At 37.8% G+C, this 18,695-nt stretch overlaps 1 protein-coding gene across 5 annotated transcripts in view; it reads left to right on the forward strand.

The window, feature by feature from the left end:
• The first annotated feature begins 449 nt into the window (after positions 1 to 449).
• Positions 450 to 18,695, forward strand: part of dot1l (DOT1 like histone lysine methyltransferase) — a 76,053-nt gene continuing 57,807 nt past the window's right edge. Inside the window, exons 1-3 of one of the 5 annotated variants that reach the window (XR_010000230.1) lie at positions 450 to 960; positions 14,857 to 14,900; positions 17,764 to 17,838. Coding sequence is in view for 1 of the 5 variants with exons in the window: in XM_062960096.1 (XP_062816166.1) it covers positions 880 to 960; positions 14,857 to 14,900; positions 17,764 to 17,838 (200 nt within the window). In the remaining 4 variants the exon portion in view is untranslated. Of the gene's footprint in view, positions 961 to 9,622; positions 10,997 to 14,856; positions 14,901 to 17,763; positions 17,839 to 18,695 lie in introns of those variants that run through there. The other 4 variants (XR_010000229.1, XR_010000228.1, XM_062960096.1 and 1 more) reach the window with 4 other exon arrangements.

An 18,695-nucleotide genomic window follows, 5' to 3' on the forward strand; every position in this document is an offset into this window, starting at 1 on the left:
TATATATATATATTAGACATAGTAATTTATTATTATTACTACTATTACCTCAATTTATTGCTTCCTTAGTAACGTGGGAATGGGCCCAGACACGTGTCTACTTCTACCTGAGGGGCGGGGGAACCGTCGTGAGGAGAAGAAAAAAAACGTCGTGACGGGCGGGAATGACGTGCGCGCTCCCGCGCTCCAGCCAATCAGCGCCTCTCCTTGGAGAAGGGCAAGTGAGGACAAGAGGAGGCGCGCATGCGCAGCCGCCTTCCTTAGAAACAGAATCCCGCTCTTTTAACTCCCTTTTTAGTCCCCGCTCCCTTTTCTGCGCATGCGTATTCTCGTTCTGCCAAGGCGATAAAAAAAAATCGAGGTCGAACATCATTGGACGAAGAGAGGAAGCAAACTCCTCCCCTTTAATCCCCTTTCTGCGCATGCTCCGTGTTGAGGTTTCGCCTCACCTCACGACTCGGTTCAATATATATATATATTCATTTTATAGGGAAAGCGTGGGCGGAGGTGCGCATGCGCATCCCTTGACTCGGCCTCCCTCCCCCCCTCCCTCCCCTGCGTACGTGACGTCGCGTGTTCCTTTCTTCCTACTACTGTATACACAGAGGAGAAACAATACTTTGTTTGGCGTCGCCCGCCCGCGCGCGTTTCGACGCTTTCTCTTTGGTTGTCAATCACGCGCTCCCTCGCTCGCTCCTTCAAGGGGCCCCTCCCGCCGGGTTCAAGATGGCGGCGGCGCGGCGCGGGCGACAATAGAGAGAGGCGAGCCAGAGCGGCGCGCTCCGGTCCTCCACAGCCGCCGCCGCCGGGTCTAGCATGCCCCCCGCCGCCGCCCCGACCTGACCTCCGGATTCTCGGACCTCCTTCACCGCCGCCGACATGGGCGAGAGGCTGGAGCTCCGGCTCAAGTCGCCCGTGGGAGCCGAGCCCGCCGTTTACCCGTGGCCCCTGCCCATCTACGTGAGTGAAGGCTCCGAGGCCGCGACTAGGCCGCAAAACCATCCTGAGGCGCTGAGGGGAAATTGGGATGAGGAGAAAATAATAATAATAATAATAATAATAATGATAATAATAATAATATGGGGCCAATGGGGAGGGGAAGGGGAAATGGGTCTTTGGAGTGAGGAGAAAATAATAATAATAATAATAATAATAATAATAATAATAATAATAATATGGGGCCAATGGAGAGGGGAAGGGGAAATGGGTCTTTAGAGTGAGGAGAAAATAATAATAATAATAATAATAATAATATGGGGCCAATGGAGAGGAGGGTCTTTGGGATGAGGAGAAAATAATAATAATAATAATGATAATGATATGGGGCCAGTGGAGAGGAGGGTCTTTGGGATGAGGAGAAAATAATAATAATAATAATAATAATAATGATATGGGGCCAGTGGAGAGGAGGGTCTTTGTGATGAGAAAATAATAATAATAATGATAATAATAATAATAATGATGATATGGGGCCAGTGGAGAGGAGGGTCTTTGGGATGAGGAGAAAATAATAATAATAATAATAATAATAATAATGATATGGGGCCAATGGGGAGGGGAAATACGGGGTCTTTGGGGTGAGGAGAAACGTATAATAATAATAATAATAATAATATGGGGCCAATGGAGAGGAGCGTCTTTGGGATGAGGAGAAAATAATAATAATAATAATAATAATAATAATAATAACGATATGGGGCCAGTGGAGAGGAGGGTCTTTGTGATGAGAAAATAATAATAATAATGATAATAATAATAATAATGATGATATGGGGCCAGTGGAGAGGAGGGTCTTTGGGATGAGGAGAAAATAATAATAATGATAATAATAATAATATGGGGCCAATGGGGAGGGGAAATACGGGGTCTTTGGGGTGAGGAGAAACGTATAATAATAATAATAATAATAATATGGGGCCAATGGAGAGGAGCGTCTTTGGGATGAGGAGAAAATAATAATAATAATAATAATAATAATAATAATAATAATAATAATAATAATATGGAGCCAATGGAGAGGGGAAGGGGAAATGGGTCTTTGGAGTGAGGAGAAAATAATAATGATAATGATAATAATAATAATATGGGGCCAATGGAGAGGGGGGGTCTTTGGGGTGAGGAGAAAATAATAATGATAATGATAATAATATGGGGCCAATGGGGAGGGGAAGGGGAAATGGGTCTTTGGAGTGAGGAGAAAATAATAATGATAATGATAATAATAATAATATGGGGCCAATGGAGAGGGGGGGTCTTTGGGGTGAGGAGAAAATAATAATGATAATGATAATAATATGGGGCCAATGGGGAGGGGAAGGGGAAATGGGTCTTTGGAGTGAGGAGAAAATAATAATGATAATGATAATGATAATAATAATAATATGGGGCCAATGGAGAGGGGGGGTCTTTGGGGTGAGGAGAAAATAATAATGATAATGATAATGATAATAATATGGGGCCAATGGGGAGGGGAAGGGGAAATGGGTCTTTGGAGTGAGGAGAAAATAATAATGATAATGATAATAATAATAATATGGGGCCAATGGAGAGGGGGGGGTCTTTGGGGTGAGGAGAAAATAATAATAATAACAATGATGATAATAATATGGGGCCAATGGAGAGGGGAAGGGGAAATGAGAAAATAATAATAATAATAATAATAATAATAATAATAATAATAATATGGGGCCAATGGAGAGGGGAAGGGGAAATGAGAAAATAATAATAATAATAATAATAATAATAATAATAATAATAATAATAAGGGGCCAATGGAGAGGGGAAGTGGAAACAGGGGGTCTTTGGGGTGAGGAGTAAATAATAATAATAATAATAATATGGGGCCAATGGAGAGGAGGGTCTTTGGGATGAGGAGAAAATAATAATAATAATAATGAGCCAATGGAGAGGGGTCTTTGGGATGAGGAGATAATAATAATAATTGTTCTGATGGCTTGATCCTGGGCTGCAAGGATCAGGCCTTTTTCCTTTCCACAACTGTGATGTCTGGTGTGTTGTGTTCCAGAACTTTGTCAGTTTGGATTCAGAAGTCCCACAGTATCTTTGCATGCTCATTTTCCATTATCTTTGCAAGTTTGTGATCCCACCAGTTCTTTGGTACTTGAGGCATAAGTTCCGATGAATCATTTGGGCCACAGAGTTATGCCTCTGTTTGTAGTCTGTCTGTGTGATTTTCTTACAGCAGCTATGATCAATGGTTTCGTCATTATTATTATTATTATTATTATTGTTATGTGTCATCCCAACCTTTACGTCTCAAGCCAGATATGTGTCTCCCGTGACCTTTCCAAGGTCGGTCTTCAGTCCCCAAATCATTCCTAAAGCAGGGGTTCGAAATATGTGATCATCACCTCCAATTGACCATGACCTTCTACCAGATGTTGATGGTAGAGACATGCAGGAGAACCTAGAGCAAACACTTCTGTGCAAAAGTAAAGGGTGGCTGTGCCTTGCTCATTTCTCCCATCCCGTGGAGACCCAAGTGTTGTCTTTCAGGGCTAAATCCTCACTTGACCCAGTGAACGCCACCCTTGCAGGCCTCCATCCCGACCCATTGCTCAGGACACGGTGTTGCTGCGTTCTTGGTCCCCTGCCAGCCTTTTCCGTTGAGTGTTTTCCACTCTGTTTCTCCCTTTCTCTTTTTAGTTCCAGACATTCCTTATATCCCGGGCAAGCCCTTTTCAGAATAATCCCGCTTTTCCGGTTGTGCGTGACTCACGGGCTAGCAGATACGCCCTTGGTCCACACCCAAGGCATTTTTCTTGCTTCCTCTTCCATCCCATAATCTTTGTCTGCAGGGTCAGCTTTTAGCTATCTATTTCGCAAGGATGTTGAACTATGAGCAGGCAATAAAAGGGCTGCTCTGCAGCTTGCTCTTCTCTTTTCTCCCTCCCCTGACATAATAATAATCATATCTTTAGTTTATTCATTTTTATTTTTTATTAAATAATAATAATAATAATTATTATTATTATTATTATGGCCTTGCAGCCTTGCAAAGCCTGCCTGCCTCCTGCCTGGGGTAATTCTTTGTTGGCCCTGGTTGTTTCCTTTCTGGAATTCCCAATTTCCCTGCTTTCAGAGTGTTGCTCTTATTATTTACCGTCCTGGTTTTAGAGATTATATTGTTCTGTATTATTATACCACAGTAATTATGTCATATTTCAGTATCGTCTCGCTTATCCAAGCTCCGCTTATCCAACGCAGTTTGCCTTTTAGTAGTCAGTGTTTTTGTAGTCAATTTTTCAATAAGTTGCAAAATGTTGGTGCTAAATTCACAAATACAGTAATTATGACATAACGGTAACGTGTACTGAGCTGCTTTTTCTATCCATTTGTTGTAAAGCATGATGTTTTGGTGCTTAATTTGTAAAATCATAGCGTAATTTGATGTTTAATAGGCTTTTCCTTAATCCCTCCTTATTATCCAACATTTTTGCTTATCCAGTGTTCTGCCGGCCCGTTTATGTTGGATAAGTGTGACTCTACTGTATTTAGTTTCTCAAGTCACTCCTGACACAATAATAATAATAATAGTACAGTAGAGTCTCACTTATCCAACACTCGCTTATCCAACGTTCTGGATTATCCAACGCATTTTTGTAGTCAGTGTTTTCAATATATCGTGATATTTTGGTGCTAAATTCGTAAATACAATAATTACAACATAACATTACTGCGTATTGAACTACTTTTTCTGTCAAATTTGTTGTTAAAGATGATGTTTTAGTGCTTAATTTGTAAAATCATAACCTAATTTGATGTTTAATAGGCTTTTCCTTAATCCCTCCTTATTATCCAACATATTCGCTTATCCAAGCTTCTGCCAGCCCATTTAGCTTGGATAAGTGAGACTCTACTGTAATAATAATAATAAATTGACACAATAATAATAATAATAATAATTTGTGATATGGAATCCAACATATATATATCTTGTTTGCTGTGTCATATTATGTCTTTGTGTCAATAATAATAATAATAATAGCAGTAATGTTAGGTTTAATTTATTGATGTTAGACTTTAAATTGACGTGAGGTTTTAATGTTATTTTTATATGTGGGGTTTCTCTGGGATTTTTATGTCAGTATTTGTTTGTTTGTGGAGGCATACAAATAAAGCATTATTATTATTATTATTATTATTATTATTATTATTTTATTTCTTACCCGCTTCTCCTTGTGGCTCGAGGCAGCTTACAGCATAATCAAAACACATAAACATTGCAAACATTCTAGAAATACACATATTAAAATGCATTTCTATAAAAGATACACAATATATATATATATATATGTATTGTAATGTAATACATAAAATATTTTAATGTATATACCTAGCATTGCTAAAACTAACCAATCAACATGCATACCGTACTTTAACTTTTTAATATATATAGATAGATAATTGTATTTTTTCAGCCAATGGCATTTTTCCAGGGCATGAAAACGCAAGTCACATAGATATTCATGCTCCGCTTCAGCTGTCAGTGTGACCGGTTTGTGCAGAACGGTGGAAAAAGCCCCACATAATGTTGTGCTTGGCCCCGCTTTCTCTTCTTGGCCCTCTTTCCAAAACATCCTGCTGGCGTTGGAGCCGGTGCTATTTTTGACCAACAACGTGCAGCGGTTAATATGTCCTTTCCTGTTTTTGCAAGCCTTCGAGGGCCTTGTTATGCTTTCCCAGAAATCGAAAGTTGAGTTTTGGCGGCAATTCTGGACCCGGTATGGCTCCAAATTTGTGATGCAGAACAAGCAACTAGCTTGGATTTTTATTTAGTGCATTCTCTTCCTGCCTTCCTTGAATAGCCTTGCAGCCTCAAAGCCTGGCCATTTTCTTCTTATGGGAATCCTTGTTTGGTGAACTGGAATGCAATGGAATAGGATTGCTGCTTGGAAGTCTGGGTACTTGCGTTCTAGGGGAATTTTTTTAAATTTTTGGAGATTTTTCTGGCCTTGTCTCTGTTTTCTTTTCTTTATTTTTGATGATCGCTCCTTGGAAAGTGATTAGTTTTGTGTCCAAATTTGGTGTGATTTGGCCCAGTGGTTTTGTTGTTAACGCGGGCCTAATTATGCACTATATACAGTAGACCAGGGGTCCTCAAACTTTTAAAGCAGAGGGCCGGTCCACAATCCTTCAGACTATTGAGGGGCCGGATTATCATTTGGAGAAAAAAACGAACAAATTCCTATGCACACTGCACATATATTATTTGTAGTGCAAAACAACAATAACAATGAAAGACCAATACAATATTTAAAAATGAAAATAAACCTATCAGGATTTCAGTAGGAAGTGTGGGCCTGCTTCTGGCCAATGAAATAGTCAGGTTAATTAGAATTGTTGTTGTTGTGTGTCTTCAAGTCAATTCAGACTTTGGGCAAGCCTAAGACCAAAATTATTTATTTATTAATTTACTACATTTATTTACTACATTTATATCCCACCCTTCTCATTTATACATTTATATCCCACCTTTTACCTTTGTCAACTCGATATAGACACAGGGTCTATTCCCATCCCAATTTGCACTTCCAGAATTTGCAGCACTTTATCAGTCACCTTGTGTTTACAATATTTATATGGTGCACCTTACCCAGTCTACTTTTACAATCTCTCAGTTTTAATCCATGTTTTTATTAGTTCTTGTTTTTTATTGGCTAATGTTTTATTTTATTTTTTTATTTTTTATTTTTATTGTGCAAGTTGTCGTCTATTGTTGTGTTTTATACTGCTACTGTTTTTATTCGGGCTTGGCCCCATGTAAGTCGCCCTGAGTCCCCTCCGGGGAGATAGAGGCGGGGTATAAAAATAAAGTTATTATTATTATTATTATTATTCTCACTCCAAAGAGAACTCAGAGCAGCTGTATGTACATACTATATATTATATTATTAGCATAGCACAATATTAGCATTATATATTACTATATCGAACTATACCACTATACTGTAATATTATATGTAATATATAACATATAATTAATATTATTATATGGTATTATTATTAGTATTATATTGTATAAAATGATAATATTATTATCAATATCATATGTATATACAATAAATTATATTATTAAAACTGATATAAAATATTATATTATAAATGAGGGTGGGGGCCAGGTAAATGACCTTGGAGGGCCGCATCTGACCCCCGGGCCTTAGTTTGGGGACCCCTGCAGTAGAGTCTCACTTATCCAACACTCGCTTATCCAACGTTCTGGATTATCCAACGCATTTTTGTAGTCAATGTTTTCAATATATTGTGATATTTTGGTGCTAAATTCGTAAATACAGTTAATACTACATAGCATTACTGTGTATTGAACAACTTTTTCTGTCAAATTTGTTGTTTAACATGATGTTTTGGTGCTTAATTTGTAAAAGCATAACTTAATTTGATGTTTAATAGGCTTTTCCTTAATCTCTCCTTACTATCCAACATATTCACTTATCCAACGTTCTGTCGGCCCGTTTACGTTGGATAAGCGAGACTCTACTGTGTATATATATATATATATATATATATACACACACACACACACACATACACACACACACACTCCCATGTAAACTTATACATATATATGATGATGTGTTGACTTTTTTTATGATGATCACTCCTTGGAAAATGATTAGTTTTGTGGCCAAATTTGGTGTGATATGGCCCAGTGGTTTTGTTGTTAACACGGTCGTAATTATGCACAAACTTATACATATTTATAATGTTATGTTGACTGTTTATTGCCATGTTTTGCACTTGTATTTTGTGTCACACCTTGAGTGTTTTGAGAGCCGCCCCAAGTCCCTCTGGGAGATGGTGGCAGGATATAAATAACGTTTTTATTATTATTACTAGTTGTGCCCGGCCACGTGTTGCTGTGGCTTATGGGAATCCTTTGTTGGCCAGGTGGAATAGCAGTGAATAGCCTTGCAGTCTCAGAGCCTGTCTGTTTTCTTCTTATGGGAATCCTTGTTTGGTGAGCTGGAATACCCTTCCAACAGGCAGCCAGGTGGGGGGAAAACGGCTCTTCCTCGTGCTCTAATTTGGACTATATTTTTCTAGGCTTCCCGCCTTTGTTGGGAGGTAAAAGTTGGCCCTCTCTGGAATTCCCCTGTTTTTCAGAATGTAGTTCTTTATTTACTGCCCTGGTTTTAGAGATTATATTGTTCTGTATTATTATACCACAGTAAGTATTATTGACTGGCATCCGGGGGGAGAACGGCTCTTCCTCGTCCTCTGTTATTTGGACTTTATTTTTCTAGATTTTTTTATTGAAAGACAGAGATTGCACGACTATGTCTTTTGTGACCAATTTTGGTGTGATTTGGTTCGGTGGTTTTGGTGTTTACTCCATGGTAAAAACACACATTACATTTATATATAGACTAGCTTTGCCAACCACGCATTGCTGTGGCTTATGGGAATTATTTGTTGGCCAGGTGGAATAGGAGTGAATAGCCTTGCAGCGTGAAAGTCTGGCCGTTTTGTGGAGTGGTTGGAGTGGTAGCATTAATCAAAGAGGCGCTTTGAAGTGTGGGTACTTCCTTAGTAGGGGAATTCTTGTTTGGCCAGACTGAATGGTATTGAATAGGTTTGTAGGTTAAAAGCCTGGTCGGTTTGCACATAAGGTATTGTTGCTAGGCGAGGTTGAATGGGACAGAGTAGTGTTGTGGTTTCAAAGTTTGGGGGGTTTGTATGTAGAGGAAATGTTGGTTGGCCTGGTTGAAAAGTATTGAATAGCCTTGATGGATGTAAGCCTGGTCGGTTTTTACCTTGCGCAATCCTTGGTTGGTCAGTTTGAATAGGAATTAATAGTGTCGGTGTGGGAGGTTTGAATGGTGGAATTAGCCACCTTGGTTAGTTTTTAATGGCCTTGCAGGTTGAAAGGGTGTTTGTTTACTGTCTGGAGGAATGTTTTGTTGGGAAGTGTTAGCTGGCCCTGATTGTTTCGTTTGTAGAATTCCCAATTTCCCTGCTTTCCGAGTGTTGGTTTTTATTTCGTCTCCTGGTTTTAGAGATCATATTGTTTTCTATTATTATACCATAGTAAGTCTTATATACTATATTTATAATGTGATATTAGGTGGTTAGAATTGGATTATATGGGGTCAGTTGTACATAGTTGTATAAAATGTAGACTGAACTGAGTCCCTTTTGTTTTTTTTTATCTCAGAAGCTTAAGGTGTTAGGAATGTTGAGCGCTAAAGTTGAAAACAGCTGGGTGAAGAGTACCTGGTCGCCTGTTGTGGTTGTTGCTGTTGTGATTGTGTTTTTAGTGTAATTGTGTTGTATCTTACTTGAGGCGGGGATGATTGATTGTGTTGGCAATTTTTGGGTTTGGGGGGTTTGGGGTTTTGTTGTTTTGTGAGTCGCCTTTTATATAGATCAGGGGTCCCCAAACTAAGGCCCGGGGGCCGGATGCGGCCCTCCAAGATCATTTACCTGGCCCCTGCCCTCAGTTTTATAATATAATATTTTATATCATTTTTAATAATATAATAATTGTATATACATATAATATTGATAATAATATAATGTTATACAATATAATGCTAATAATAATACCATATAATAATATTAATTATATGTTATATATTACATATAATATTACAGTATAGTGGTATAGTTCAATATAGTAATATATAATGCTAATATTGTGCTATGCTAATAATATAATATATTGTATGTACATACAGCTGTTCTGAGTCCCCTTTGGGGTGAAAAGGGGGGGATAAAAATGTAATAAATAAATGTAGTAAATGAATAGATAAATAATTTTAGATTTAGGGTCTCCCAAAGTCTGAAATGACTTGAAGGCACACAACAATCTTAATTAATTGGCCAGAAGCAGGTCCACACTTCCCATGGAAATCCTGATAGGTTTATGTTGGTTACAATTGTTTTTATTTTTAAATACTGTATTGTTCTTTCATTGTTGTTGTTTTGCACTACAAATAAGACATAGAATCATAGAATAGTAGAGTTGGAAGAGACCACATGGGCCATCCAGTCCAACCCCCTGCTAAGAAGCAGGAAATCGCATTCAAAGCACCCCCGACAGATGGCCATCCAGCCTCTGCTTAAAAGCCTCCAAAGAAGGAGCCTCCACCACGGCCCGGGGGAGAGAGTTCCACTGCCGAACAGCCCTTCTCACCGTGAGGAAGTTCTTCCTGATGTTCAGACGGAATCTCCTTTCCTGTAGTTTGAAGCCATTGTTCCGTTGTGTCCTAGTCTCCAAGACTTGCTCCCTCCTCCCTATGACTTCCCCTCACGTATTTGTACATGGCTCTCATGTCTCCTCTCAGCCTTCTCTTCTGCAGGCTAAACATGCCCAGCTCTTTAAGCCGCTCCTCATAGGGCTTGTTCTCCAGACCCTTCATCATTTTAGTCGCCCTCCTCTGGACGCTTTCCAGCTTGTCAACATCTCCCTTCAACTGCGGTGCCCAGAATTGGACACAGTGTGATTCCAGGTAACGTGGTCTGACCAAGGCAGAATAGAATAAGGGGGAGCAGGACTTCCCTGGATCTAGACGCTATTCCCCTATTGATGAGGCCAAAATCCCGTTTGCTTTTTTAGCTGCCGCATCACATTGTTGGCTCATGTTCATCTTCCTCCCCACGAGGACTCCAAGGTCTTTTTCGCACACACTGCTGTCAAGCCAGGCCTCGTCCCCCATTCTGTCTCTTTGATTTCCATTGTGGAATATCTTGCATTTGTCCCTGTTGAACTTCATTGTGTTCATTTCGGCCAATCATCTCTCTAGTCTGTCAAGATCGTTTTGAATTCTGCTCCTGTCTTCTGGAGTGTTGGCTCTCCCTCCCAGTTTGGTGTCGTCTGCAAACTTGATGATCGTGCCTTCTGACCCTTCGTCTAAGTCGTTAATAAAGATGTTGAACAGAACCGGGCCCAGGACGGAGCCCTGCTTGTGGCACTCCACTTGTCACTTCTTTCCACGATGAAGACGACGCATTGGTGAGAATCACCCTTTGGGTTTGTTCGCTTAGCCAATTACAGATCCACCTCACCGTAGTTTTGTCTCGCCCACATTTTACTAGTTTGTTTGCCAGAAGGTCGTGGGGGACTTTGTCGAAGGCCTTCCTGAAATCCAGGTACGCTACATCCACAGCATTCCCTGTATCGACCCAACTCGTTGCAGTGTGCATAGGAATTTGTTCGTTTTTTGTTTGTTTTTTTTCAAATGATAATTCAGCCCCTCCACAGTCTGAAGGATTGTTTACATTTATATATAGACTAGCTTTGTATATAGACTAGCTCTGCTTTAAAAGTTTGGGGACCCCTGATATAGATAGATAGATAGATAGATAGATAGATAGATAGATAGATAGATAGATGATAATTGATATTAAAATGGACGAAAATACAGACAAGACTTTTTTGCTTGAAAGACATACCGTGTTTCCCTGAAAATAAGACATCCCCAGAAAATAAGACCTAGTAGAGGTTTTACTGAATTGCTAAAAATAAGGCCTCCTCCGAAAGTAAGACCTAGTAAAGTTTTTGTTTGGAAGCATGCAGGATTGGTAAATGTACATACCATAGATTGTTGTACATGGAAATAAAGATAGTAACAAGAAAGAATAATAACTTTATTCTTGAATCCCACCTCCATCTCCCAGAAGGGACTCAGGGCAGCTTACATGCCCAACAACAACATAAATTTACACAAGAACAGAAATTTAAAACAGTAATTTAAAAACAGTATAGCAATAAAATATAATATAGAAATTCTTGATAGGATTCACAGTTTGCTTGGTTATGCTGTTTTGTGATGACAACTACTGTACAATAGATAATAATTTTTCGTTTTTAAAAATTCAACCATAAATGTGAATTCATCTTTGTGGAAAATAATAATAATAATAATAATAAAACTTTATTTATACCCCGCCACCATCTCCCCAATGGGGACTCGGGGCGGCTTACATGGGGCCATGCCCAAGACAATACAATAAACCATAACATAATACAATTAAATAATACATTACATAAAATAAACAGTACAACATAAGATCAAAACAGCAATATAACACGAGCGGGCCGCATGAATACTACATTTAAAAACTAGATTAAAAATAAGACATCCCCTGAAAATAAGACCTAGCGCATCTTTGGGAGCAAAAATTAATATAAGACACTGTCTTATTTTCGGGGAAACAGGGTAGATCGGGTGACTGTGTCTTTTGTGGCCAAGTTTGGTGCGATTTGGTTCAGTGGTTTTGTTGTTTACTCTGTCCTACAAACGGACATATAGATTATACATATTAATCACTCTCTGGCTGTTTCCTCCTGTTTGATGCCTGAGCAGAGATTCAAACCAGGCTTAAGCTTTCTCTCTCCTCTGGTTCTCTCGTTCCCAGTCCTATTTCTATTCTGCTCGACGAGTTTCTTTTTTATTTTATTTTCCCCGTTCCAAGCAAAATGGCAAGGTGCCCCTAGGGATAATCCATTGTGCCAAAGAGCTGGAGACGACGCACGCTCCAAAAACGTAGCACACGATTGCACGGCCAAACCCGAGCCACTGCAGAATGGCAAAATCGCATATTAATACGACGGGCTTTCGCATGTCTTTCTGAACGTCTTTACTGTGTATTTCTGCATTTTTCCGACACGGAGCACGACCGGTGATGAATCCAGACTGGTGATGAATCCAGTCGTGACTCGTCCGGGATTCCTCCCTGCTCCAATTCCCCTTCCGTGACTCACAAAGTATTTGACCTCTGGCATTCATGACAGCTGTGTTTGGAAGCAGAATATTGCCATATATACCCGAGTATAAGCCGACCCGAATATAAGACTAGGCACCTAATTTTACCCTGAAAAATCTGGGAAAACATCGACTCCAGTATAAGCTGAGATACCAATAAAATTACATTAATTGAGGCATCAGTAGGTTAAATATTTTTGAATATTTACATCAAGCTCAAATTTAAGATAAGACTGTCCAACTCTGATCCAATCATGATTCTCATCTTCTTCAATGTCAATGTGCTTATGTATCCTTTTAATAATAATAGAGTAAAATAATACATGTCATGATAATAATAATAAATACAGGAAATTAATACAAGTCATAATAAATACAGTAAAATAATAAATGCAATAATAATAGGATCAGAGTGAAATAATAAATGTCTTAATAATAATAATAAAAATAATAGAGTAAAATAAATGCAATAGTAAAAATAATACATGTAATAATAATAATAATAAATACAGGAAAATAATACAAGTCATAATAAATACAGTAAAATAATAAATGCAATAATAATAGGATCAGAGTGAAATAATAAATGTCTTAATAATAATAATAATAATAATAATAATAATAATAATAGAGTAAAATAAATGCAATAGTAGAGTAAAATAATACATGTAATAATAATAATAATAAATACAGGAAAATAATACAAGTCATTATTATTATTATTATTATAGAGTAAAATAAATGCAACAGTAGAGTAAAATAATACATGTAATAATAATAATAATAAATACAGGAAATTAATACAAGTCATAATAAATACAGTAAAATAATAAATGCAATAATAATAAGATCAGAGAGAAATAATAAATGTAATAATAATAATAATAAATTACAATAAATGCAATAGTAGAGTAAAATAATAATAATAATAATAATAATAATACATCACACAGTCCTACACACTTGGGAAGAGTTCGACTTGTGATTTTGTGTTGTTGTAGCATATCTATCTTAATAATAATAATAATAACAATAATAAGTTTATTTATATCCCACCTCCATCTCCCCCGAAGGGGACTCGGGGCGGCTTACAGCAAAATCGGATACAAAACAATACAAATCTTGTTTGCTGTGTCATAATAAAATAATAATAATAATAAATACAGGAAAATAATACAAGTCATAATAAATAGAGTAAAATAATAAATGCAATAATAATATCAGAGTGAAATAATAAATGTATTAATAATAATAATAAAAATAGAGTAAAATAAATGTAATAGTAGCAATAATAATAGAGAAAAATAATACTTGTAATAATAATAATAATAATAATACATGTAATAATAAATAAAGTAAAATAATAAATGCAATAATAATAATAAGATCAGAGTGAAATAATAAATGTATTAATAATACAGTTGAGTCTCACTTATCCAAGCTAAACAGGCCGGCAAAACATTGGATAAGCGAATATGTTGGATAATAACGAATGATTAAGGAAAAGCCTATTAAACATCAAATTAAGTTATGATTTTACAAATTAAGCACCAAAACATCATGTTATACAACAAATTTGACAGAAAAAGTAGCTCAATACGCAGTAATGCTACGTAGTAATTACTGTATTTACGAATGTAGCACCAAAATATCACGATACAGTAGAGTCTCACTTATCCAACACTCGCTTATCCAACGTTCTGGATTATCCAACGCATTTTTGTAGTCAATGTTTTCAATACATCGTGATATTTTGGTACTAAATTCGTAAATACGGTAATTACTACATAGCATTCCTGCGTATTCAACTACTTTTTCTGTTAAATGTGTTGTATAACATGATGTTTTGGTGCTTAATTAGTAAAAATCCTGGGAGCGGAGTGAGCTCCCGCTAATAGCCCCAGCTTCTGCCAACCCAGCAGTTCGAAAACATGCAAGTGTGAGTAGATCAATAGGTACAGCTTCTGCAGGGCGGTAACGGCACTCCATCCAGTAATAATAATAATAATAATAATAATAATACTTTATTTTTCTATCCCGCCTCCATTTATTATTTTTATTATTATCTTTTCCCCATTGTCCTAAAACCACCTTTCTTCTTTTTCAGGACAAACACCACGATGCTGCTCATGAAATCATTGAGACAATTCGGTAGGTATTCCGATATATTTTCGAGAGATCAGACCAATCTTCCTTTTCCCGAACTCGTGGAGTCTGGTATCTGTGGGCAGCGAGGGAATGTCGCAGTCCTCAAGAGCCCTTATTTTTCTTTTTTCCCAATCAAAAACCACCATTGACCGTGGGGCTAAGTAGGAGGACAATGGGTCACATTGATGGCTCGGGGCTGGAGGAGAAGCCGTGTCTCTCGTGACTTGAGAAGGAGAGGAAAGGAAGCCATTTATTTATGATTAGCATGTAATGGCCTTTTGGCTTCAAGGCCTGGCTGCTTCCCGCCTGGGGGAATCCTTTGTTGGGAGGTGAAAACTGGCCCTGATTGTTTCCTGTCTGGAATTCCCCTGTTTTTCAGAGTGTGGTTCTTTCTTTACTGCCCTGGTTTTAGAGAATATATTGTTCTGTATTATTATACCACAGTAAGTATTATTGACTGGCATCCGGGGGGAAGAACGGCTCTTCCTCGTCCTCTGTTATTTGGACTTTATTTTTCTAGGGTTTTTTGATTGAAAGACATAGATGGGCTGACTATGTCTTTTGTGACCAAATTTGGTATGATTCGGTTTGGTGGTTTTGTTGTTTACTCCATGGGAAAAACACACATTACATTTATATATATATATATAGTAGACATATCCAAAAAATCATTTTGAATCGTATATCGGAATTATTTCGGATTGTTCTCGCTTTTTGATACGCATTCCGAGACATTGTCTCACAGCGCAACCAGCAATGTAATTCGAACCATTGTTGGCCCATTCTCTAATTGTCTCTTAATGTTTCGTTAATTTTTTCCCCCCAAATTTTTTAAAAATATATATTTTAAAATATTTTTTTAAAATATTTTTTTTGTTTCTGCAACCTACCTTGAATAGGAGCTTAGCGCAGCCTAACATGGCTGCCGCTCCCCGGCCAATCAGAAGCTTCCACGATGGACGCAAAGATGAGGGCTAACATTCTTCTACATGGAAGATTGCCATACAAGACTGGTGTGTAGCGATTGCGCATGCGCGTCCGCCATTTTAGAAACATTTAGAATCTTTACGAATTTTCGGAAATATCCGAAATTTTTGGGTGAAAAAATTGGAAATACTTTCTATATCGAAGCGCCAGCGCCCCCTACTTTAAAACGAGAATTGAAACATTTTTTTCATCGATCGGACATGCCTAATATATATATACTAGCTATGCCCGGCCACGCGTTGCTGTGGTTTATGGGAATCTTAGGAGTTTATTTTTCTTTTCTTTTTGTTGTATCAACCTAGAGCCGTGGATGATGGGTTGTGTTGTCAAATTTCGAGGTTGGAGGGCCTGTAGTTTTGTTGTTTTGTGGGTCGCCGGGATTCCATCACTCTTTTATATATATAGATAATAGATAATTGATATTAAAATGGACGAAAATTGAAGATTGAAAGACATAGATTGACTGACTATGTCTTTTGTGACCAATTTTGGTGTGATTTGGTTTGGTGGTTTTGTTGTTTACTCCATGGTAAAAACACACATTACATTTATATATATATGTGTGTGTGTGTGTGTGTGTGTGTGTATGTATGTGTGTGTATATATATATATATATATATATAGTAGATAATTGATATTAAAATGGACAAAAATACAGACAAGACTTTTTTGATTGAAAGACATAGATTGACTGACTATGTCTTTTGTGGCCAAATTTGGTGTGATTCGGTTCGGTGGTTTTGTTGTTTACTCCATGGTAAAAATGCACATTACATTTATATATATATATATACTAGCTGTGCCCGGCCCTGCGTTGCTGTGGCAAAGTGGTGGTGGTATTGGTTAAAAATTGTTGTGTAATTTTTATTTGATGTTATTTGTATTTTTAAATTAATTTTATTCTAAGTTATCTTTTTATTTATTATATTTTATTATTTTCTTTTATTATTTTTAGGTATTTTCTGTTATTATAGTATTTTATTGTATTAATTTTTAGTGTTTTTTATTATTTTTTATTGGGTTGCTAGGAGACCAAGTTGGAGGAGCTTAGCCTTCTAACTGGCAGCAATTGGATAAAAGCAATTATTCCTTTCTCTCTAATTAGGACTTTATTTTTCTTTTCTTTTTTTTGTATCAACCTAGAGGCGTGGATGATGAGTTGTGTTGTCAAATTTCGAGGTTGGGGGGCCTGTAGTTTTGTTGTTTTGTGGGTCGCTGTGATGCCATCACTCTTTTTATATATATATATATATATATATATATACACACACTGTACAGTGGAAGCTCAACTTGAGAGCATCCCAACTTAAGAGCGTTTTGAGTCAAGAGCCATCGCTCGTCCCGGTTTTCGCTTTGACATACAAGTATTGTTTTGAGTTAAGAGTTAACACATCTTTGAGGAACTTTGGATTGCTGTGAGTTTTCCGGGCTTATATGGCCATATTCCAGCTTGTGTTGTCGAAGGTTTTCATGGCCGGAATCGCTGTGGGTTTTCCAGGCTGTCTGGGCATGCTCCAGGAGCATTCTCTCCTGATGTTTCTCCCTCATCTATGGCAAGCATCCTCCCACGAACTAGGAAAGTAGGGTTTATATATCTGTGGAATATCCAGAGTGGGAGAAAGAACTCTTTGTCTGTTGAACGTAGCAATTGGCCACCTTGATTAGCATTGAATGGCCTTGCAGCTGATTCCTGCCTGGGGGAATCCTTTGTTGGGAGGTGTTAACTTGGCCTTGATTGTTTCCTGTCTGGAATTCCCCTGTTTTCTGAGTGTTTGTTGTTTATTTACTGCCCTGATTCTAGAATTTTTTAATATTGGGAGCCAGATTATTTTTTTCTAGGCCAGAAATGGATCTATTTGTTTTTGTGTTTTTTTTCCAGGTGGGTCTGCGAGGAAATCCCAGACCTCAAGCTCGCCATGGAGAACTACGTCCTCATTGACTACGATACTAAAAGGTGAGTTGTGCCGCAGTCATTCTCGCTCGGGGAAAACCAGGCTCGTGACCTAGTTTCCTCCCGTTCGGCCTCGGCGGGGCTTGAAATCCCATTACGCAACCCGCCGCACCACCACCCTTGTCCCGAGATGCTTCTTTAATCTCCTCCTGGGTTTGGAAAAAGGAAAGGCGCCCGGGGTTCAAGAAGTCTCTTTTGGGGGCTTAAATAACCCCCCAATTTACTCGAGCCTAATACTTTTTTGGGGGGAACACCATTTAATCCCTCCCGACAGATGGCCATCCAGCCTCATCTCTAATGTAATGGCCGTGGATCAATGCTATGCAATCCTATTATTATTATTATTATTATTATTATTATTATTATTGGCACCATTTAATCCCTCCCAACAGATGACCATCCAGCCTCCTCTCTAATTTAATGGTCATGGGTCAATGATACGCAATCCTATTATTATTATTATTATTATTATTATTATTATTATTATTATTATTATTATTATAGAAACCATTTGATCCCTCCCAACAGATGGCCATCCAGCCTCATCTCTAATTTAATAGCCGTGGCTCAGTGCTACATGATCCTAATATTATTATTATTATTATCATTAACATTATTATTATTATTATTATTATTATAGGCACCATTTAATCCCTCCCAACAGATGGCCATCCAGCCTCATCTCTGATTTAATGGCCGTAGCTCAATGCGACATGATCCTAATATTATTATCATTTTCATTATTATTTTATTATGACACAGCAAACAAGATAGATATGCAGGATTTCGTATTATTATTATTATTATTATTATTGGCACCATTTAATCACTCCCAACAGATGACCATCCAGCCTCATCTC

This window comes from Anolis carolinensis, unplaced genomic scaffold, assembly GCF_035594765.1.
Source record: "Anolis carolinensis isolate JA03-04 unplaced genomic scaffold, rAnoCar3.1.pri scaffold_7, whole genome shotgun sequence".
Lineage (NCBI taxonomy): Eukaryota > Metazoa > Chordata > Lepidosauria > Squamata > Dactyloidae > Anolis > Anolis carolinensis.